Raw genomic sequence first — 23547 nt, 5'->3', positions numbered from 1 at the left:
ATTAACTGGGCTGCTCTGTAATCTTTTATTTATCCTCTGAACTAAAGAGGTCATCCTGATTAAACATTGAGCTGGAGCGCTGCAGTTTGGGGAGTTTACAAAGAGAAGAAGAAGCGACAGAGGCAGAAAGTCCTGATGTTGTTGTTGTTGTTGTTGTTGTTGTCGTTGCTGGTGGGCGCCGGCGCCTGTCATCACCGGATCTCTGTCCCAGCGCTGTGATTCGTCCATTAGCGCCCCACAACGCCTCTCATCTCCAGTCTGGATGCTTGTCTTTAAAGTGAGAACTGGTGGTGTGCAGAGATTATAGTGATGAACTTCTGAAATAAACAATTAGGAGCAGAGGAAGTGTGCTGTTGTAATTAAACTGCTGCTCATTAATAGCTGGAGTGCGACGGGCCTGTCGTCAGCCAGCGTGGCTCCGTCTCCAGAGCTGCTGAATCAGCCCCTCCGCAGCGTCCTGACCTCTGATTGGCTCAGATGGCACTGTTAAATGGGTAATTATGGGAAGGCCAGGGGTGCCGCTCCATGAAAAATGTTGTATGACTGCTCACAGCAAATTATTAATTGTTTTACTTGATCTGTTGAACTGCTGTGGACCGACTCGCAGCGTATCAATTACCATGTTGTTCTAAGTGTTTGCAGTGGAAATCCAATCAGTGTCCAGCTCGGACACGACACCAGAACCTCCGCGCTGTTTTCAGTCTGTTCCAGATGTGTGGAGCGACACGCTTTATATGAATATTTACTGGTGTTTGGCAGCTCAGATAATCATATTCATATATTAGTTTTTGATACGTCGTCAGAACGTTTCCAACAGAACCAGGTACGATTAACAAGTTTGGATATTTTTAATGAAACTTCTGGATTTTTTCAGATGTTTCTGATGTGACGTCGGGTCATTTTTAACTGTGAAGACGAAGACAAAACTTTGGGACAGTGTAATATAATAAAACATGTGTCAAAACCAGATATTTATGGTGTTCTGTCGCGACACTTTCAGCTGTTTCTGTGACAAAACAGTATTTTTAGGGACATTTTCTTGCTGCGTGTTCAGCAACAAAACCAGATATTTATGGTATTTTTGACAAAATATCTCAGTATTTTAATGAAGTGTTTTTGCTGACATTAACAGGTATTTTAAGCCAAAACCAGGTGATGTTGTGCTTTAATCTAACCAGACTATAAGCACAGTGTTGTTGCGAGATGAAATAGAAAAGTCTGTTTTCTCAGACGTTCGGTGCAGCTCACTGGTGTGCTTGTGATTATTTCTGTTGTTCCAGCAGGATGTGAGTTTGTAGGTGCTTCAGTGAGGACGATCAGGTCTGAAGCACAGACGTGTGTGTTGATAAGGCGGTGGAGATGTGGAGCTTATTTGTCCTCGCAGGTCTTTGTCTTTGTGAGAAAGCGAGCAGAGAAAGCGAGGAATGTTATTGTCTTTCCCACAGCAGCTGGTTGCTTCTCAGCCCCTGCTGTCCAGGCCTCATTCACTGCTCTCTGATTAGCTTTTTGTTGCCTCTCCCTCCGTCTCCTGCCTCTGTGTATATATATATATATGTGTGTGTGTGTGTGTGTGTGTGGGAGAGGAAGTGGTTCGTTCGTCAAGGCTTTTTTAGGAACAAACAATGGACTCAGTCAGCCAGCTAAACAGACATCAGCAGAAAGAGGTCAATTATGGAAAAGCACTAACAAAGAGCAGAAAACTCTCAAATGTTGCTCTGATTAGTCTTTGTTATGGAAACCATTTGGCACTGCGGCTCAGAGAAATCGGCCTCCTGCTGTCGACACCGCGGCTGATTGTACGTCTGACATCTCTGAAACTGAACCGCTGCAGCTCTCCTGCTCTCCTCCCTGCTCCAGCTTCCCCCAGAACATTCAGTCCTGCTGGAGCTGCTGCTCTCCTCCAGCCGGGTCCAAACACACTAAAAACAAACCTCACATGTTCAAACTGCAGAGAAACAACAGTGTGTTTCTGTGTCTGTACATCAGAACAATGTGTGGGAGGGGCCTGTGTTTCTGGCCTTCTTACCCAGCAGTCATTTACATACTCCTTCTAGGCCAGCATCCCACAATGCCCTGCTTTTTATGCATTATTGAGTCTCCTAGTGGCATCCTTAAAAGGGGAAGAGGCCTCGCCATAAAAGGAAGCAGGGCTGCGTACTCAACAAGGGTGACTTCAAAGACCCTTTGAAAAATTGATCAGGTGGGGTTGTAGCTGAAGTAGATCTCAGGCCGAGCCGCTTCATCAGGTCCGGCACACAAAACAGGAAAACAAGGAGACATTTTATTATCGTTCACCTGGCGGAGGTCACATGCTCCTGCTGTCTCAGCTGATTCTGCTCAAATCCTCATTTTCCCTCCTGTAAGTGATAATACTGTAAATGTTCCTTTAACGGCGTCACAGCGCTCGTTCATCTTTAAATCTTGATTGCAACAACAAAAAACATCACATGAATATGAAGTTAGAAACTAAAGCAGCAGCATGAAGATTAGTTTTCCTCGTTAACACAGATGATTAAACACTCAGACGTCTTATTGTTCTGTCATTTAGTCACTCAGCAGTTTTACAGAACAAAGTGAAGAAAAGTCATGAATATCTTTTAGTTTTCAGTCTTTTAACTTCATGACGGGCAGAAGAAGACAGTTAACTGATGAACATGGAGGTGATCAGCGTTCTGTATCAGTGATGGTGCGACTGTCAGTCAGCTGTCACCTGTCTGTCCGTCTGTCGCGGGCCGCAGTGATGTCACAGCTGTGTCATCAGTCCCATCAGCCCGTTGTTGTCCTCCTCAGCGTGTGAGTGACGCCCCACGCCGAGGCCGCGCAGCGTTTGGTTTGTTTGAGACCGCGACGCCTCGTCCTCCCTGTGGAAGGTCACGAGGTCGCACGCCACTTTACATCAGCCGGATGATAATAAAGACCGTCACGTACCGCATCACAGGGCGCCAATACACACCTGGAGGAGGAGGAGTCACCTTCTTATCTGAGCTACAGAGAGCGTCACATTCTGACGGGGAAACAATGAGTCAAATATAATTTGTATTTTAGGGATTTCAGGCTGCAGTAAGGAGTTTTATCAACATATGGCAAGATATCTCATAAATCATAAGAGCTTTATTTATTTTATATGTTAGTGACACAGGATCAATAATTCTTGTGCTCTTGTTGATAAATTGTCTGAAAATTGTATGAAATCATCTTTAAATGTCCAAATATTTCAGTGAACGATGATATAAAACTCGTGTGTGTTTTTACCTGAAAACCAACTGTAACAATTAATTGGTTATTAAAATCAATATTAGAATACATAAATCATTGGAGAAAAATAAAAGTAAAAAGGTGAATATAGTTTACATTTAAATAAAAATTAAAAATAACATTTAAATGTAAGTTGGCCATGTTGTACTAAAATGTCTTCATTTCCTTCTCAGCTGATGAACTAAACTATAAATCATTTATTTTAACTGTCTTAAAATGTTCAATAACCTCGTCACACACAAAGACATTCATTCATTTATAAAAAAACTATTTAATAATTGATAATAAAGTCGCTGTTTGTTGCTGCGTTACTTTAAAGACGCAACTTAAAACTGTTAAAAATGTTTCAGCGCGTGAATCTTTTCTTCAGAAATTGTTGTTAATTTCTTGATATTTCACAAATAAAATCAGCCTTATTTCCCGCAGGAAGTTCTCGTTAGCGTTTTATGACTTCCATCTAATTAAACCTTAATGAGCGTGCAGTCGTTTAGCAGTCATGAAATGCCTGCGGGCAAATAATCACCTTATATACTTGTTAAATGAATGATGAGAACAAAGAAAAGGTGAGTGAACACAGACGTGAGCCGAACGCTCAGAAATGTCAACGAAGACGAGAAACATTTGAGGAGCAGCTCGCGGTCCGACTGACGGAGAGACGGCGCTGCAGCAGTGATGGAGGAGAGACGGGCTCCTGTTTGGGCCCGCCAGGACTCGTCCTGATTTACTAAACACTTCCCTGCTGTCCCATGATGCAACAGAGGAGCAGGAGCAGGAGGAGGAGGAGGGAGTCGCACAGAGGAAGAAGATGAATGTGTCACATGATGCAGGGCGCTCACAGTCGTTCATTATGTGGCGCCGGGCCGCGTCGAGGTGGCGAACAAACATCTAAAAGAAAAATACTGCCGGAGAGCCTCGACGCCGCTTCATGGTCACCTCAGAGACGAAGCCGGGCTGAACGGACGCCACGACTTCAGAACAAAACACACCATTCATCCTCTGGAGGACACGAGTAAGAAAAGACAGATCAGATGTTTATTGGATATCTTCCTGATATCAGATGTAATCAGCTCCAGGCAGCATCACCGATCAGACTGACAGCTGAACAGTCACCCTGTATCTCTCACACACTCTGACATGTTTAACAAACCAGGAACTGCAGAAGTTTTCCTGAGAAGTGCGGCGTCACCCTCCTCCTCCTCTGTTGTTGCTGGCACTTTGTATCCGGTCCCGCGTCCAAACATGTATTCGACGGAGGGATCTCGCGGTGTCGTGGGGATGGAGCCGGTGTTAAGCTGTGATGAGCTGTCAGGTCGACGCCTCTGTGCGTCTAATCCTGCCATCCCTCTCAAATCTGATCTCATCCGCAGATCTCCAGCGTAGCTCAAGGCATCGCTGCTTTAATACTGATAATGCCTTTCTAGTTTGTGGGGAATATAATCTTTGGAAATCCCCTTAATCAAAGCAGCAGCGACACAAACATTGCGTTGGAAAACGGCCGAGTAAAGACTTAATGCTGCAGAGTTTTCCCTCCTTCTCTGCTAAATTTACCTCAGCCTGAGCCGCCAGAACAATACAGCTACATTCTGCTGAGGAAATGAACTCATTATTACTCTGTATGTGCTGTGGTAACATGTGGAGGTGTCTGAGCATCCTCAGAGTCCACGTGATGAAGGTCGTCATGGCTTCTCCTTCAGTTTGGTTTGTTAACATCTCAGTAATGTGTTCATGTTCACCAGCTGCCTGCACGCTGCTCCTGCTCAGTGTCCTACAGCCTCAAGCGTCCTTAAACACAACACCAGTCCTCTGAGCTAATGACACCTCGTCATATTACAGCATGATGATGTTATGTTAGTGCAGATGATATTTAGGATTATTGGAATATGTGATTTCATAGCAGAACTTGTCTTTTGTTGCGGCTTTTGAAAATAATCTAAATTGTACCTGAACTTATAACAGTAAACAAGCTTCTTTGTGTTGTTGGATGATTGGTCGGTTAAAACGAGCGTGTCCTTGTTATTTTACCTTGCCTGCAAATATCCCCTTTGAATTTGAATGAGGACGTGGTGAGTGATCGGTCGGACCGTCCTGAACCCGAGAACATCGGTTCTGTCAGGACAAACTTTGAGGAAACAGTGTTAGAAGCTGCCATCGCTGTAGAAGAAACATCATCCTGCTAACTGATGGCAGTAATGTTCATTCACAAGCCGTGTTTGTGGGATGAAACTGTTCTCTTGTTCTGTGGCTGGTTAGAGTTATTCTCAGTTTGGACTCTCCAGCTTGTCGGCACTGATGGAGGCGGGTCGCTGAAGATGTCAGATGTTACAGTTTTACATATGAATTATTTCGGTCTGTGTCGGCTCTCGGGGGAAAGTTCAGAGGGTCACTGAGAGAACTCGTCTTCTGGAGACCATGAATATCCAGCTTCCACTCCACTGAGTGTCTGCTGGTCGCTCAGGTTCTATCGGCCCACATAGAAGCGGTTCTGACAGGACTGGAGGCACTGGTTGCGCGGCGGCGGCTCCGGCTGCAGCAGCAGTGACGATAGCGAGTTGCAGCGATGGAGGAGCGGCTGTGCTTTGAAGTGAAGTGTGTTTTCTTCCTCGCCGTGGTGGAGAAACCTCTAGGGAGGCTCTCCGCCTTCATCCAGGCTCCTCCCACTGTCAGCCGCCGCTCGCCAGCCTCCCTGATCAGCTTCAAAGTTGGGGACATTTGTGCCTCAAAAGTCTCGGTGCTTTGAAGTTGTGACGGGGCGCCGCCACAAAGGTACATTCACCCGTAAAACAGACTCCGCTCGCTAATTCAGCGTTGATATCCACATTTGTTATTGGCGCCCGGAGGTTTGCCAGGAGGCGAGCTGACAATGACAGAGACTGTGAAAACACTCCGACATCTTGTGAAAGCAGAATGAATCTGCAGAGCGTCTGCAGGCGGTTCAAAGAGTCAGGAAACAATAACGGAAACAGTTCTGTAAGGTTTAAAAATCAGCAAACTGGAACACAACTTCACCTCCACACGTTAATTCTCCTCCAGACCACTGATTGTCTGATTTACTTTTGGATTGTGAAATTAGATTGAAATATGTATGTCTGTGTGATCAAACCAGAGAACATCTGATCCACTTTATCAGAGATTGGAAAGCAGAATAAGTGACGAGAGTCAAACTGATGTAATGAACTAAAACATTCCAAGATATCAATGTGTGGATATTTAAACATGATCCATCAGATGACAGATGTAACGGAGGCACGACACTTTGAACAGTAAACTTTATTGTCTGCATGTATTAAATCTGCCTTATATAATAAGTGATTTGGACAATCATGCCACCTCTATCTAGAACCAGAACTACAAGGTTGTAGGTGGAGGTCCAGATGATTGTGGGTCCAGATCTCTTCCAGGTGAACCACCTGCTGTACCTCTCACGGTGTGTTAAGACTGTAAAGAGAGAGCAGCAGGTCAGAATGAATCTGAACCCACATGTATTAATGGTGACCATCAGAACTCCTCATCAGTATCTCAGTTTGAATCAGACGCGTGTGCTCAGGTCTGCTGCTGGAATCTCATCCCACGCTCTCAAAGTGAAGTCTCGTCCGTCACACGGATCTCAGAGTGGTGGAGGTGCCACACGAGGTAATTCTAATTTCACCCCTGATTTGGATGGAGCTATTTTGAGCCGTGTTCAGAACAGCAGAATTAAGACCCGGTTTCAGTTCCACATAATGAAACCGCTCCATCCAGCGGCGCCGGGCCTTTCATCCCGCCGCTGCTGCGTTAGCTCGTTACTGCTCCAGCACTCTGTGAAGACGTTTAGTCAAGAAGTGAAAGCGTGGAGGAAAGAGAGAGAGAGATGTGTGTCTGCGTGAGTCACTCACCTAAAAATATCAGCCATATTCCTCCGTCCTGTTCTCTCTGCCGGGTTACGCTGACCTGTGAGTCAGAGCTTCAGCTGAGCGGTTTGGAAGCAGCCGGCGTTCAGGGCCGACCTGCCGACGTGACCGCCGGAACGCCGCGTTTGTCAGGGAGCGAGGGAGCCGACGGTGCTGAGACAGGACGGGTGGAGAAGCAGGAAGAGCCGAGGGAGGTTCAGCGCAGCACACAGAGCTGGGACAGCTACTGCAACTGCACAGGCCTGAAACAAAATGGCTGCCTGCTGCTGACAGCAGGGAGGTGCTGTGAGCTCTTAAAGTTCCCGAGGAACAGAGAACAGAGAACAGAGCAGCCACGCTTCCTCTGGACACACCGGCTGCTCGGGCGTGGAGAGAGATTGATTGATTGATTGATTGATTGATTGATTGATTGATTGGCATTGACGAACGTGACATCATACAAGTTATAACTGTGTGTTTATGTGCAGAAACACTCCGTCTCTTCTGACATGCCAGCTACATACAAATTAAGATTTATTCAACATTTATTCAGTCATCAACATTTTTTTAATCATTTTCCAGGAAATTAAAACCTTTAAAATACTTTAAGAATTAATAAAAAATGAGCTTTTGGCTGCTGTTGGTCCAGATTCTGGTGTAAAGATGATTTAAAAACATTTAAGCTTTGATTTTGACTTCTCTGCAACTTTAAAGGGATAGTTTGTCTCTCTTTATGAGGCTTGTATGAGAAAAGATAAAATAAAAGATAAAAATGACAGTGGACTGAAACTAAAAGGCACTTTGGTCTGAAGACTAAAACTAACTCTAAACCTGACATCACACACACACACACACACACACACACACACACACACACACACACACACACGTTATCATCTTGTGAGGACAGATTTTAGTTGTGCACATGAGATAACGATCGCCTGTAATCAGACACCTTGTGTGGAAACTAAATATTATCTTTGCTGGTGAGAAATCTGTAAAGATATTTCTGTTGTTTATCTTGTAAACAGGATGTTACCTGGAGGTCTGAGATCTGGTTTTAATCGTGACGCTCAGTGCAGGAACTTCATTAATTAGAATTCTCCAAACTAAATAAGAGGACTTTGATTTTCAGACTTTAAGTTCTGGCTTCAGTGTGAGACAGACAGTGTGTTGAGCTTCAGCACCCAGCTCTGATAGTTTATTAATACGTTTGGCCCAACAGAAAAGGAAGCGTGATGCGTGTCGGTGGAGAGAAGTCCAGAGGAGTCATGTGTTTGTGTTTGACTTGTTGAAGCGGTGACAGACGACATGTTGCAGCTTCACCTGCAGGAGGGACGCAGTGATGATGAGGTGGAAGCTTCAGGAGTGTCAGTGTCGTCAGGAGGACGTGATGTTGAATAAGATGCTCCTGCACGTCGCGTCTCTGCTGTGTTCTCGTCTGTGAGCAGCAGTATCTCCGTCTCCACTTCCACACCGGCTGGATGTCGATGGTGATTTGTCGTTTTTCCTTTTTCCTCTCTCTCCTCTCTTTCCTCTCTGCTGCAGCCAGAAGATGGCATGGTTCGTATGCAGTCTCCTCTCAAGCTACAGATCAGGGCTGCTGCCACGCTATTAATAGCTCTGCCATGCTTTAAAATGAGCGTGTGTGAGTCTGTAAATAAACACAACTGTACCATCCGGGCCTCGCTCTGCAAAACAGCACTGAAATGCAAACGGGCACATAAAGCAGCACGGCGGTCTGTGCCTGTGAGAGCTGATGATTGTGATTGGAGCTGAGAGGGATTTCCTGGCTGGAGCTGAGATTTAAGGCTGCATATGTGTCACCTTCCCTCTGCCAGGACCGCTCCGACACATCTCTGCTGCAGGGCGCTGCTTTTTTCTTCCACCCAGGTTTTTATCGTGTCTTTGGGACGGCAGCAGCGCCAGGCCCAATTTTGTCAAAGGCAGCGACACGCTGCGATAAAGAGCTCCATGTGAGGAATTAAAAGCAGGAACAGAGAGACTAACAGGCCCGAGCTGAAATGTGTTTCATCAGAGGGGAGAATAATATGTTTGCTTCATCACGTCTCGCTTTAAAATGTGCAGCCAAGTTGCCTGGTAACTAAAGTGGAGCGGAAATCGTCGACTTAAGAATCATAATTTAACAAAAGCAGCGGGAGGACGTCTTTGAATATCGTGTGCAAGGCCTCAGAATGTCCTTGAGTGCAGCTACCTGCAGCGCTCGACTCGTGGAAACCTGACAGTCACACTCGAGCAGTGTGAGCCGATCTGAACGTGTTGAGACGATTGTTTCAACCAGAATATGTTGATTATGTGAATATACATCATCAGAACGTGCCTGCAGTAAGCTGCTGTGTTCTGTTCACACTCTAAGAAATGTGTTTCTGGAATTCAGACACATAAATATGTTAAAATCAGACACGAGGAGTTCACTTATTTAATCATATTCTAACCAAATCAGGGTGAGATGTTTTATGGATTTCTACATCATCCGTGTTTAACGTCTAAACATCCTTCAGTGCACCTTACCAGCTAACAGCAGCTTCTATTAGCAGCAGTTAGCGGTTACTGCAGTGATCTGCTGCCTTGTTCGTTGTCCCAGGGCTGCAGCTAACTAGCTGCTAACTAGCTGCTAACTAGCTGCTTGTTTCCAGCTCTTCCACACTGACAAGTTCCAGTTCATCACCCGGGTCAGGCTCGTACACCGGACCTTAACCCACCCAAACCTATTTTGGATTTTCTTGATATTTCTTGATATAAATAAACCCTCACTTCTGTTTAAGTTCTATCTCGCCTCAGTGTTCGATTTGCATCTATTTGTGTGATTCGTCAGCATCAGATTCATCTGTTAACCGTCTGAGAGCCTTTCTGTGAGACAGGAGCAGTTAATGCTCATGAATCTGAACGTTTCATGAGGTTTGTGTTCAGTTATCGTGAGGATCACCTTGAGCTGAAGGCCGGCGGGCGGATGGAGTCTCGGCTGTGTTCAGGACTGAACTGAATGAAAAATGTCGTTTTGATTCACTCATCCGTGTGTGTGTGTGTGTGTGTGTGTGTGTGTGTCATCTGTTCCCGGAGAGACCGAGCAGCAGCAAGATGAACTGTTGTGTTGATAAAACCACAAACAGTTCATCAAAACCAGCTAAATAAAAGCTGAATCATCTGTGTGGTGTTTGTTAGGTTTGGGGTTAAATTTAGCAGTGGCGGGGGCCGTCCTTGTGCTGCCAGTCAGGCGCTTACAAAGAGCGCCGGTTAATAAATGGGACTTTAATTTGTTTTTCCTCTACAAGGTCGCCGTGAGTGATGGGTGAAAGGCAGCTACGGCATGTAGAGTTGGAGTGAAGAGGAGGGAAATGTGACAAAGGGACGATAATGGCCTCGATTTACACCGATGTGTTGTAGAAGCTAAAAACAGCAAAATCTACAAGGTGATGCTGTTCAGAGAATCCTTCCTCTGATTGTGTTTTACTGCACATGAATGCATCGTACGAAGGAAGGTTGGAAGGCAAGAAGGACCTGCTGCTGAGATGCTCTGTGGTCTCCATGGCAACAGGAAGATAAGGCTTATGGGTGCTGTAGTATTAACAGCAATCCGACACACCAAACCTCAGCAGAAAAAAGCAGGATTTAGTAGAAATGTAGCTTTCTGTAGTTTTGAAACGTTTTCTGAGGCTGTGAGTGAGTTTAGGTCACGAGATTAAAAAGACGATGATTTACGAGACTATCATCTGAATACACTACTGAAGTATGTGGACACTCATTTTCTGCTTACTCTGGCATACCTTTGTTTCCAAAACAGCAGGAGCAGAAGCAGACCGGACCAGACTAACATACAGTTCTGTTTAATCTAACATGTATTTCATCTCACTACATTAAAACTGTACTGGACCTTCAGACGACAGACATTCTAAGGACTCTATAAGGAGGGAGGCGGTCGGCCATGTTTCAGTCCTCTGCAGGTGTTGTTCGGCTGCTTCAGCTCAGCTCTCCTCACCTCCTGATGAGCACTAAACTGCTGCTCACAGATGCACTAAAGACTTGTTCTTCTTAATGTTGGGCCCTGACACAGTCTGACTGTGCTATCAGTGTCTGTGTGAGCGCTCTGCAGCCTCTGCTCCACCGACTTCTCCCTCCGTCCAGACGGCTGTGGAGCGTCCTCTTGCCCTCTGACATACACTGTGTTTACATGTCGCCCGCCGGAGACACCAGCTGCTTTGTTAGCACGCGTATGGAAATGTGAGCGCTGCACAGGAAGCTAATGGAAGCAGCTGAATGAGGTTCATGTTCGCGCTGCTCTCTGCAGCCAGGAGTTTTATTATAAAGGCTGACATTTTAGCTACCTCTGTAAATGTATTCAAATTAATTTCCCATTATTGCCTTGCTTATCGGAGGCCGCAGAGACGCAAACAAAGATGCGGACAAAAGCAATTAAAAATAAATGGGGTTTGGACAGAAGTGCCCCGGAGAAAGAGATAAAGGCAGAACGGTAGGAAGCTGTGAGCTGCTGCTGCTGCTGCTAACTGCTGCTGCTGCTAACTGCTGCTGCTAACTGCTGCTGCTGCTAACTGCTGCTGCTGCTAACTGCTGCTGCTGCTAACTGCTGCTAACTGCTGCTGCTAACTGCTGCTGCTGCTGCTAACTGCTGCTGCTGCTAACTGCTGCTGCTGCTAACTGCTGCTGCTGCTGCTAACTGCTGCTGCTAACTGCTGCTGCCGTGCTTTTATTTTGTATTTTCCTGTTAACTGTTGGAGCTGCTGTGGACTTTTTTGGGCGCCGTCCTGAGGCGTCATCACACTAAACGGCTAAATTAACCCAATTATTTGGAGCGAGCTGAAGTGCTGCTGCTGCTAACTGCTGCTGCTGCTAACTGCTGCTGCTGCTAACTGCTGCTAACTGCTGCTGCTGCTAACTGCTGCTGCTGCTAACTGCTGCTGCTGCTAACTGCTGCTAACTGCTGCTGCTGCTGCTAACTGCTGCTGCTGCTGCTGCTAACTGCTGCTGCTGCTGCTGCTGCTGCTAACTGCTGCTGCCGCTGCTAACTGCTGCCGTGCTTTTATTTTGTATTTTCCTGTTAACTGTTGGAGCTGCTTTTTTGGGCGCCGTCCTGAGGCGTCATCACACTAAACGGCTAAATTAACCCAATTATTTGGAGCGAGCTGAAGTGCTGCTGCTGCCCACAGGCGCTGTGTTATTTCTGAGGACTGTATATCCATGTTGTCCCTCCACAGCTCCTGGCAGTGTGTGTGTGTGTGTGTGTCTGTGTGTGTGTGTGTGTGTGTGTGTGTGTGTGTGTGTGTGTGTGTGTGTGTGTGTGTGTGTGTGTGTGTGTGTGTGTGTGTGTGGGTGTGTGTGTGTGTGTGTGTGTGTGTGTGTGTGTGTGTGTGTGTGTGTGTGTGTGTGTGTGTGTGTGTTCACTGCACATTATTCAGCGGTCAGCTGAATCTGGGCCCTGAACTGAAGAGTGATTACTGTGCGGCTTTGCTTAATGAAAAATAATGACTTGCTTGCCGCAGATTTTTCTTTTCCGTCGGAGCTCTTTAGCGCGTCTCTGAACTCTGCTGTACCTGAGCGCCGTGTCAAAGGGATACTTCAGAAATGAAAAGAAAACCTCGGCACAGTTTGTTCCGCCCTTCATGGAAGAGGCAACAATAGTTCTTAAATGAAGGCCAGTTTCCGTAGCAACATGCCAAATATAACAAGGCTCCTGCTCACATACAAATAAAGACACAGTGCTGCTGAGGTGCTTCTGCGGCCTGATCTCGCTCTCTGACGGCATTCAGTCGTTCAGATGAAGGCCGTGCTGCCTCACACACACGTGAAGACGTGAAGCTGGTTTGTGTTTTCTTGTATCAGCTCAGAGGAGGTGAATGTTAAACATACAGCACAGGCGTCGCTGACCTCTGCTGCCTCCTCCTGTGTGTACATCGTTTAATTAAACATAGATTTAATTTAACGTTTCTATAAAGAACCTGAATCAAAGCAGCAGAGGTGTAGATATCTTTATCAGCTGCATGATATCAGATGTTCACAACACAAAACTAATTTGTGATAATAATGATATCATGAGATCTGTAGAAAAAGATGTTCTCTGTTCTCTGTGATTACAGTTGTATAACTTCAGTCAGTAAACAGGACTGGCAGTGCTTCAGGTGGAGCTGCAGGAGCTGATGGACTGAAACATGTTTATCTATATTAATAAGTGTTAAAGGGAACGTAACAGACTAGCAGCAGAGGGCAGCAATACGATGTTACAGCGTCTGTTCCATCCAAAGTAGAAGCAGCAGTATTTATGTTATGATGTCATCACGTCAGCAGGTTACTGTCACACCTGCAGACGATGTTCAGGTCACAGCTACACAGACCTGTCACTGTGTCAGCGTGCTGTCAGTATGTTGGTGAGGACTCCATGCACAGCTGTGGGCTGAGTTTTAGCTAACGGCAGTAAAAATGCTAAGATAACGTCAAAGTCTAGCCTCGCCGCTCGGCAGCCATCTTGGCGAGACCAGCCTCGTTCAGATGGCTGCAGAGAGCCTCTCAGTGGTCAGCAGGACAGAAAACCTGCATGTACAGACTCACCTGTTCAGTCAGGTGAGACGCGCTATCAAAGTCTGATGACTTCAACAAAACCAGGTTGAGAACGTTGTTTTCCTCTGCAGGTTACACATGAACACGACCTCTCTGAGGCTCAGAGCAGAGCGCCGTGACACGATGACGTCAGCTCGTCCCACCGGCTGCTTAATGTCTCATTACAGTGATATCCTCCTCTTCCATGCTTATCAGGAGTCCGTCTGCAGCCGCAACAAATCCATTTAACCTGTCGTGAATCTCAACTGTGAGCTGACGTCAGTGCAACAATGCCGTGGATGTGATGGGAAGCGGTGGGATGTGTGTCACACTTCTTGGCGTTACAGACTTTTCTCTTCACGTTGCATGAAGTGGTTTGTCTCCTCTGTGAACCCCGACAGTGAAAACATCACAGTTATCTGCAACAACTCCTCCTCTGGCTAGATGTTTAATTACATGAAGCTTCTGGTACCTCGTGGCTCAGTGAGGAGGGTTCAGCTCTGTGTTAACGAGCTGCAGGTGAGCTAACGTCAGCTAGCTTTCAGGCTATCAAACACTCTTCAGCCTACAGATTATTATTATTATCTCACGTGTATTATTACCACAGTATCATTATTTTATTTTTAATATCACAGTTAGTGTCGGTAACTTGGTTAAAAAGTGAAAGAATGGATGTTTGCACTAAAACAAATGAGGACCCTGAAGACAGAACAGGGTTTTCTCGTCAGACCGAGCAGCAGACGAGGTGGGTGTGCTGGGAGTCGATTGTGCGTTTTATATTCATCTGCTCACGTCCAAATAAATGTGAGGACTGCTGGTTCCCCTCGGTTCTGTGTGGTGGAGCGTTAGTCACAGTGACAGGGTGAGCGGGAGGAAGAGGAGTCGCATGTAGACGTTCAGTCTGGTTTTCTTTATGTAACGCTTACACGAGTCTGTTAGCGGTGATCAGATTCTGTGTCTGTACGTGGACGACTTCCTCTCACATGTGCAGCCGCAGAAGACAAAAGACAATTTCATTTACCTGCATCTAATGAAAAGGCAATGTGTTGTGTGATCGCATGGAGATGGAGTGGCACACACACACACACACACACACACACACACACACACACACACACATGCTGCCTGCAAAAATGGATGGCGGCGTGTCGTCGGCAGCTCCCAGAGGCGAAGCGAGAGGCCACAGCACGTCTGCAGCTCAATCACTTTCTCCACAGCGACCTGTTAGAGAACGACTATCAGCCGTCTCTCTCAGCGTCGGCCTCCACAGCTCAGCTTGTGATGCTGACAGATGGAAGCCCATCAGAGAACTGTGAGGATGAAAACAGGAGAGATAAACGGCTGCTGTTCTGAATGTAAACAGGATTCACCTCTTTATCATGTTGGGTTTGTAATAAAACATTTGTGCAGTCGCTCGTTTTCTGAAGAGCTGCCATTTTTTTATCGTTTGAAAGTAGAAAGCAATAAAAGCCCAGCGAGCCGCGTGTTTGTTGTTTGTCCAGTCAGGTGCAGGAAAAGTTCACGATCCTGAACCGCTGAGATTTATAGAAGTGGCAGCCAATCAGATTCTATCTACCACACTGTAGGAACCAGCCGACACCTGAGTGGACGGCAGAGTTCACCTGGAGACTGAAGTCCAGTCGATTGTTGGTCTGTGATTTGTTCAATAAACTGTTTTCTCTTGGTGACGTAACAACGTACGTTTGAGTGTCGTCTGCATAAATATGCACGCTGCCTCTGTCGATGAGGTGTTACTCAGGTCTGTTTGCTGATTGGTTGGTTAGTTTGTCTGTTTGTTTGTTGGTTTGTCAGCAGGATTACACAAAAACCACCAACCAGACAGGCCAAACTGGAGGATGAGTCTCGGCCCAGAATAGACCCAGTAATGTTCTGTGTGGATCCAGATAAACATTGTTTGAACAGGTGTCATCAGTTGTAAATGTCTTTATTAATGTTTTGTGAATCATCTGCAGCTGTAGTCTGCATCTGAACGATTCAGAAGCATTATTCTGATGTTATCGGCAGGTTTGACCTGAACGTGGAGCAGCTGCTGTTTCAGAGTCCTGCCTGGTCAGAAATCAGCAGTGCTGCAAAGAAAAATGTTTTTTTCCTCCAAAACCGACAGAACAGCTGGTAAAGCGAGCTTCCAAGAGCTTCTTTTAATTAACATGTAGAAACAGTATCCACAGGCGTCCTAAATGATGCTCCAGCAGTCGTTTTCACTGTAACTAAGTGGCTGTTTTCCTGCTGGAGCTGTGAATATGTGAGAGCCACACCTCTAATTGAACACTGGCATGTCGGAGCATGTTCCATCCTCACGCTGCCATCAGCTGCTGTCACACCCGGGACCAGGCCTCCTCCTCCTCCTCCTCCTCCTCCTCCTCCTCCTCGTCCTCCTCGTCCTCCTCCTCCTCCTCCTCCTCCTCCTCCTCCTCCTGTGATTGGTTCTCTAACCCTCCAGCCAGTGTCCTTCATCAGACTACCTGGCAGGAATATTTTCTTCAAATCTTCAGTCGACAGCGAGACATTTCACCAACATCCGGCCAGAGTGGAGTGAATCCCTCAGACATTCAGAGTCACCAGAGGATGATTCCCCAAAGCTCAACATTTTAACTATCAAACTAATCTTCTGTGGATATTCATGGTCCCAGAGGATGAATCTTTAATTTACTTTTCCCCTTTAGAACTGAAAATAAGCCAAAACTTCTTCTTTTGCTTTCAGTTTTCCACTTTATATAAAGTAAAGTTCAGAATCTTGACTGTAAACACATTCGTAACCTCAGAGGATGAACCCTTTTCATTTAAACACTTACAGCTCGATGGCTCCATTCGGCTCATTTTGGGATAATTGTTCCCGTTCTTGACTTGTTGAAACGTTTCTTACAGCGTGACCTCATGTTGCTGTGTCGCCATATTAAAATATTATCTTTCTGTCTTCAGTCATGATTGATTTTATTCAGATTTTCTTTCACCTTTGACCCTGACTCACACATAATCACCTTAAAAAGTTTTTTAGCCACTTTTGGCAGCTGCTGCGTGCTGATTGGACCACCGCAGAGTGTTTGTTGATATATCTGGCGGTGGTTGAATGTGGGGCGGCTGCAGCCGACAGCAGAGAGTTGGGAGTGTTGCGATGGAGGCAGCTGGGCAGGTGGCCGCCGTTTCCCACGAGGCTCCACGGTTGCAGCTTTGAGAGATGAAGCCCGTCAGAGTTAGCCAAACAGCGCTAATGCTCTCCCCAGAAAGCCTCCCCATCCAAATGCTAACAAGGAAGCAAAAGCCGGCTGTGTTTGTGTGCGTTTTGAACAGATGCTCTGGCTGTAAATATGGGGGGGGAATGCCATTTGTTTTCATTTTGTTGCATTCAGGGGAAGGGGGAGGATTATGTGTTGGGAGAAAACAGTCATTCACATGCAGGCAGCTGCAGATTCAGTCCGTCCTTTTCTCTGAGCGAGCCGATCTTTATCGTGTCAACCAAATATTTGTATTTTAGGAATGAAGGGCAAACAGTGGGCCGGCTTTAATACAGACGCTCTGCATGAACGTGCCAATCAGCACGCCGTCTTCTACTCCTGTCCAATCAGCATCTTCCCTGGTAGTGTTTCATGACCTTGATGTGCAACTGTTGTTTCAGAAAAGTAGAATTTATTTTCGCTCTGCTCATTTAAATCAAACAAATTAGAAGCATCAGTCATTCAGGAACCACTGAAGGTTTTGTCTTGCCGTGCTGTTTTTGTTTCTCTTCACGGCTCAATTTTCACTTTCACTGTTGGACAAAATAACTCTCTGAATCTGTAAATGCAATTTTCAAATGTCAGAACATTGGTTTGAATAAAAGTTTTCTTCTTATAACTTCATAAGCAAGACTCAAAACTGAAGAGGATTCAGCAGCGAGGTGTTAATTATATTTTCATTGAGAAACGTATAATTTTCTTCAGGGGCGACACTTAAACATGAGGCCAGACCTCGAACAAACTGAGGACAAACACAGACGTTATTAATGCAGCCGTGTCAGCAGTTGTTAAGAATAAACGCACAAATAAACTGTGTGTTTGAAGAGAGCAGCACCATGTTTAAAAGCTGATGGTGTATATGTGTGAGTGTTTCCTCCCCAGCCTCTGTCCTGTCGCAGCAGAGGTCACCGTCCTCACGTCCTCCAGCTGACGGCTGTAACAACCTCGACTGATGTGCAGGAGTCCTCTGCAGTAACACTGACGGAGCGCTCTGAGGCGGAGGAGGTGACGGTGACACAGTAAAACGCCGTGTTGTAAAACGGTGCAGTAATCTCTCTCTGACGCAACGCCGCTCAACTCCCGAGTGCACCTGATCTGGAAACTATCAGCACTCCGCTTATAAATTTCCCCAGCGTGAAAAGCAATGCATACCGAATGAATCCGCCTCTATTTATCTACCCGACTGTCCTCACACACTCGTCTCCCTCCACCCGAACCGCCGGCCCCGCTGGAGGGAAATTAAAAAGTCAGGATTCTCGACCGGGCGTCAGTTTCTCTGCCGCCGTCCCCAGACGTTCCTCCACGTTAGATTACAGATGACGAAGGGACGCAGATCTTCCTCTGCAGGCTCGGATCGGTCCGGCCGTGATCCCACGCCTCTGTCGGTGTCTCCTGAGGCTTCACCGGTGTTTGTCAAAGAGCAGGGTGGGCGAGGAGAAGTCCACCAGCTGCTGATGTCGATTCATGAATAACATCTCCACCTTTTCTGTTGCACCAGCTTCATCCGTTAGAACTCCTCTGAATAATCGTTGTCCACTGAGGATACAGCTCAACGAATTTCAGGATTTCTCAACCTTTACTCTACTTGTGTTTCATTAAAATACAAATACAGAAACTAATGGTTGCATTCCCATGAAATCTGCTGTGGATAATCATGGTCTCCAGTGGATGAAGCAATGATATTTGCTGAACCCGGACCTTGTTGTTATTTAGGATTATGAGAAGATATATAAAAGCTTATTACTGCATTTTCATTTGTTGTGGTAATTCATAGTCCCAAGAGGAACATTTGCTAAGATTTTGGTGATTCCAGAGGATAAACCTTGATGAATTTACTGATTTCTTAACCTTCACCCAAAATGTCAACTTGCACCTGAGGAAAAAAAAAATCATTAACTGGTCAGATTATGATGAATTTCTCAAAGCACATTAATTGTCCCCAGAGGATGAACCCTTTACATTGAGGAGACTATGAACTCAAAACTAAATTTCCACTTTGTGACAAGATGTTACAAAAACTGATCGCTGCGGTTCAATTAAATCTGCTGTGGATGTTCGTGATCCCAGAGGATGACTCTTTTAGTGTGTTTGGAGTTCAGGTGCTGCTGTCAGTGGAGGCTGGTGTTCAGGTGTTTACAGGTGGATTCTGAGCGATCGATTGATTTATGTCACAGTGTAAATATACTTTAGTAAAATAAGGTAACTGTTCTGTTACTCTCTCCCTGTTATATTCTGCTCTCAGTTTCAGAAGGTCACTGTTTCTAATCAATGAGCGTCTTCATTGAATTTTCAGTCAGTGTGATGAGATGAATTGATCTGTCAGGTTTATTAATGATTGGATTAACCAGTAACAGTCCTGTGAATCAGGATTTCTGAATTTCCAGAAATGTCACCGCACTGATTGTGTAAAACGTCGATGTGAGTCTGTTTCCTCCTGAACGTTTTATTGACTCTGTTTTCTTTTTTCTTCTCTCTCAGTTGCAGAATCAGACGTTGTGCAAAGGCCTCAACGAACTTCAGAACGGACAGGTGAGTTCTGTTCACAGCACACTGATGATGGGATAAATACAGGTGTACTAGTTTACTGAGGAAGAAGGAAACTTTGGCTCACCGAAAAAGTTTATCCTCAACCTGTGGACATAAAAATGGACCACACACTGTCTGATCTCCAGGTGCTTCACTGTTCCATTGAACCGGTAACACAGCAGCACCAGACTCCCTTAACAAATGTGTCAGTTTAGTGAGTTGTTGATGTGGAGACACTTTATAAACTCTGTGAAACTCTGTCTCTGACTCATTCTGCATTATTTGGACCTTCTTGTTAATTCAGAAAATGTTCTACATGAACTTCTTTCTGTGTTTGAGTAGAAACATGGAGTCTGTGTGTTTCATACAGAGCAGGAAGTGACATCCGAATTGTTGAGAAGCTTGAGGGAAAGTAAAGCTTATCGTGGACTTTGTCTCTGACACTGTGCTGTGGCAGACTTACAGTGAGTCTCTGTGGCTGCAGGAAAGAGCTGATGAATTTAAATGAGTTGAAGAGAGAGGAGTAAAACAGAGAGAAGGATGGAGATTCATTACACGTCAGTTTAATTTCAGAGCTGCGATTCATTACGGGGTGGAAGTGGATGGTGGCGGCTCTTCTTTCTGCAGGCCCTCGCAGAGCAGAAGAGCTCGGAACAAAAAAAAACCCTAATTAAAATGAACTGTGCGCTCTGTGATGGGTGGATAATTGTTGCGAGGCATCAGCGTGTGTAATTGAGGCTGAATTTGTTTTACAGGTTTACCTTGTAAATGGGTAGATTTGCATGTTTCCCTCCTCGGCTGGTTCTGGCAGGACTCTTGTCAGTTTGAGCAGCTTTCAACGCGCCGTGACGGTCATGTTGTAAACCGTGTTCTATCAGCGTACTCTCACTCCTGCTGCTGTTAACCAGAGGAGCTAATTAAAACCGCTCCTCCAGAGTCGACCGCTGCCGTTTCAACCATACCCGCAAAAGTTCTGAGTGATTCCTGCAGAACAGAAACATTCCCAGAGGTGTCGACGAGGAAGCAAACCGCCGTCGGCCGCATTAAGACAACAGATAAACACGAGTCCTCACCAGGTTTTGCTCAGCGAGCTGCTGCCACGGTCCTCCAGCCAAGTAATGAAGAGTCCGCTGAGCAACACCTTCCTTTGTTACCTCCCTGAGGCATAATTAGACAGAGCCGAGGAGGGAGATCAATCCTGAACATCATCATACGACAGAGTGGAGCTGCTTGAGGATTCTCCGGAGGGTTCACTAAAGTGTTTAACAGCCAGTCAACATCAAGGCAGGCCGGCCAACGTCTTATCCTAAAAACAGTCGTTTAGGACGGAGCGAGCTCTCTCGACCCTGCTTCATCCTCGGGTCACAGAATGTCCCAGCATGCACTGAGGCACCAGGAGGGACGTACAGACGATCCATTAAGAACAGTTTGAACACTGATTGGTCCTGAGAGGCTCTGAAGGAGATTCACATAGTTTCCTTTATACTTTAAATCAGAATTTGATGTACAGACGTGTTAAAACGGCGTCACAGTTGTGGTGTTGTCTTCACTTCAGCTGAAGTCGACCACATTTTCCTTATTTCCAACAGACGCCGGGATGAGACTCACTTCCTGTCTGTGTCCTATTGGTTCCTACTGAAGACTTCAATCTTCAGTATTCACTCAGCTCACTGGAGTTCCTATCGAACAAACTGGGCGACTCTCCTTTCAGATGTTGTCTAACATACTAATATATAGATTAGTTTATATTTTCCAGAAACTATAGAACTGTATCTCCAGTTTCCCGCCTGTTGTTCTCGGCCGGTCCGTGCTTTGTATGAAGGACACGGCGATCCACCATGTCTCTGCCTGAATCACCACCTGCTATGAGCAAATTAAATATTGACTTCTGGTATTGACTTGTAGATCTAATTTGAAGTGATTGCGGATGAGCAATAATGGCGCTGAAAAGCGTCGGGGGTGTGTGTGGGGGGGCAGCTCTGATGGCTGTCGTTGTTAAGGGCGCCTTTAATTGGCTGTATGGAGTGAATCATTGAGTTGGAGAGGGAACTAGTTTAAACAGAAGTCAGGGTCACTTTGTGTGCTCGCTCCTGTATTTCATGATTCAATCAGAGCTGCAGCTGCAGACGAGAGAGGACGAGGGAAGAGAGGAATGGATGGTTCACAGCCAGCTGAGCTGATGGCGGCAGCAGTCAGTGGGATGGATGTCGAGAGGGGAAACAAATGAAAGAAAATGGCTGTTGTTGACGGGAGGCCGCGGCAGCCTCCCAGAGCCCCACGCCGCCGTCCCAATATCCTCCCTCCTCCATCCTCCACCAGCGAGCCCCGCCGTGATGCTCCACCTCCTCCGACGACAGAGGAAAACTCATCTCAGACGCAGCGCTGCAGAAACAGAGCGTCTTCCATTCAGATCCACTCTGTCAATATTTACCCGCTGGCCTCAAATCAAATACACTGATATTGAAAGTCGTCACACTCGGCGAGGCAAGAAGAAGAAGGAGGGGGGGAGGAGGGAGGAGGAGGAGGGAGGTGGAGAGAGAGAGGCTCTGCTCCACACCTCCTCCATAAACTGTGATGAGGAGGTGTCATGAGAGGAGACACTACAGGTGAGCAGGGACGTCAGCACCAAGCCTCCACAGCTGAGCACTGACTTAGTGTTTGTATTTCAATCAGACATTTTCTAGAATCTTCTTCAGAACCGGAACATGAACATCCAGTAAAGACTTCTCTTCTTTTAGTGCTCCATAAATTAGATATTATATTGTATGATATTAGTGTTCTTAGGATTCAGTTATTCTATAAATCAGGTGTGAATGAACCCACCGCCCTGCAGAACCCTTCAGAACCAGAGAGGAGCTACGTGCTAACGACAGCTGCAGTACAGTGAGCAGCAGTTAGCGGTTGTGCTGCTAATCTCTGGCCATTTCTTATACACTAACCCTTTAAAGATAAAGTCCCAGACAGCTAATAGATCACTGTCATCACTATAACAACATTATATTATTGTGTTATTGAAGCAAAACTGCCCAAACTGCCAAAGTAATGTCTCCTCTTAAAAGAAGGACTTCCTGTTTCTTTCAAAGTAAAAGAATCAGATTGTTTTTAGATGTTTACAGTTGACAGAAAAGGTGTGTTCAGGTTCATCTCCTCTGTGACTCTCTGGTGTTAGAACGACTCCTCCGTCTGAGCTCGACTATCTGTCCTCAACACATCCTGGCACTGAGCGCGCTCAGTCAGGCTCCAGCGGTCAGAGGATAGTGTGAGATGTGGCTGAGTAAATATAGAACAAAGAGCGGTGACAGGCTGCATAAATATACATCTTTAAAACACGGAGTGGACAGCGTGTCTGGCTGGCCCGGGTCCTGGTCCTGGTCCTGGCCCGGGTCCTGGTCCTGGCCCGGGTCCTGGTCCTGGTCCGGGTCCTGGCCCGGGTCCTGGTCCTGGTCCTGGTCCTGGTCCTGGCCCGGGTCCTGGTCCTGGTCCTGGTCTTCAGTCTCAGTCAGGTGTTTTACAGTTGTTCAGATAAACGTCACCGTCCTTTAACCCGATGTGAGGAGTTACCATCACATCGGACCTCGAGCTGGAACTGAGAACGTGAAGCTTTGATGAGTCACGTGTCCACTCACTTTATAATCAGAAATGAGGCTGTTTGTCGTCACGGTGATTGGATCCTGAGCACTGATTGACTTCTCTGGACATGAGTTACAGTATCAGAGAATCAGAGAATGATTTTATCTCTCATTCAGCTTGAAGCTGCTGAACAGAAAACACCACCGAGGCTGAATGTAAACACTGACCGCTCGTTGTATTAACTCGAGCACCTTTGTCCTCTGTGACTGGAGGATGAACTGATGAGAGGTCAGAGGTCAGAGGTCAGAGGTCGGGGCCACTGTGACCTCACACAACACATTCTAACTTGAGGACTTGTAGAGAGTTCAGACGTGACATCTGTCGCGGTGCCTCAGCTCAGGACGAGCTCCATGAAGTGATGCTAGTTTTTCCCTTCAGACTGTTGAGTTTGAAACAAAGAGTCTGCAGGAAGTTCCCTCACATTCTGTAGTTCTGCTCCAGCCACATCTACTTCCTGTGTGTCGATCCAG

The 23547-nt window shown here is 46.1% G+C and overlaps 2 protein-coding genes across 3 annotated transcripts in view; both read left to right on the top strand.

Annotated features, from left to right (window-relative positions):
- The window catches only part of LOC115595755 (NACHT, LRR and PYD domains-containing protein 14-like), a 965684-nt gene that overhangs the window by 252559 nt on the left and 689578 nt on the right, over nucleotides 1-23547 (top strand).
- Nucleotides 1-23547, top strand: part of LOC115595812 (PHD finger protein 21A-like) — a 58774-nt gene that overhangs the window by 17657 nt on the left and 17570 nt on the right. For both annotated transcript variants that reach the window (XM_030440660.1, XM_030440659.1), the window contains exon 3: nucleotides 19400-19450. In XM_030440660.1, coding sequence (XP_030296520.1) covers nucleotides 19400-19450 — 51 coding nt within the window. The remainder of the gene's footprint in view (nucleotides 1-19399; nucleotides 19451-23547) is intronic.

The sequence above is a fragment of the Sparus aurata genome, chromosome 14 (genome assembly GCF_900880675.1).
Source record: "Sparus aurata chromosome 14, fSpaAur1.1, whole genome shotgun sequence".
NCBI lineage: Eukaryota > Metazoa > Chordata > Actinopteri > Spariformes > Sparidae > Sparus > Sparus aurata.
The sequence above is the reverse complement of the archived record's forward strand: the minus strand, read 5'-3'. Positions and strand labels throughout refer to the sequence as shown.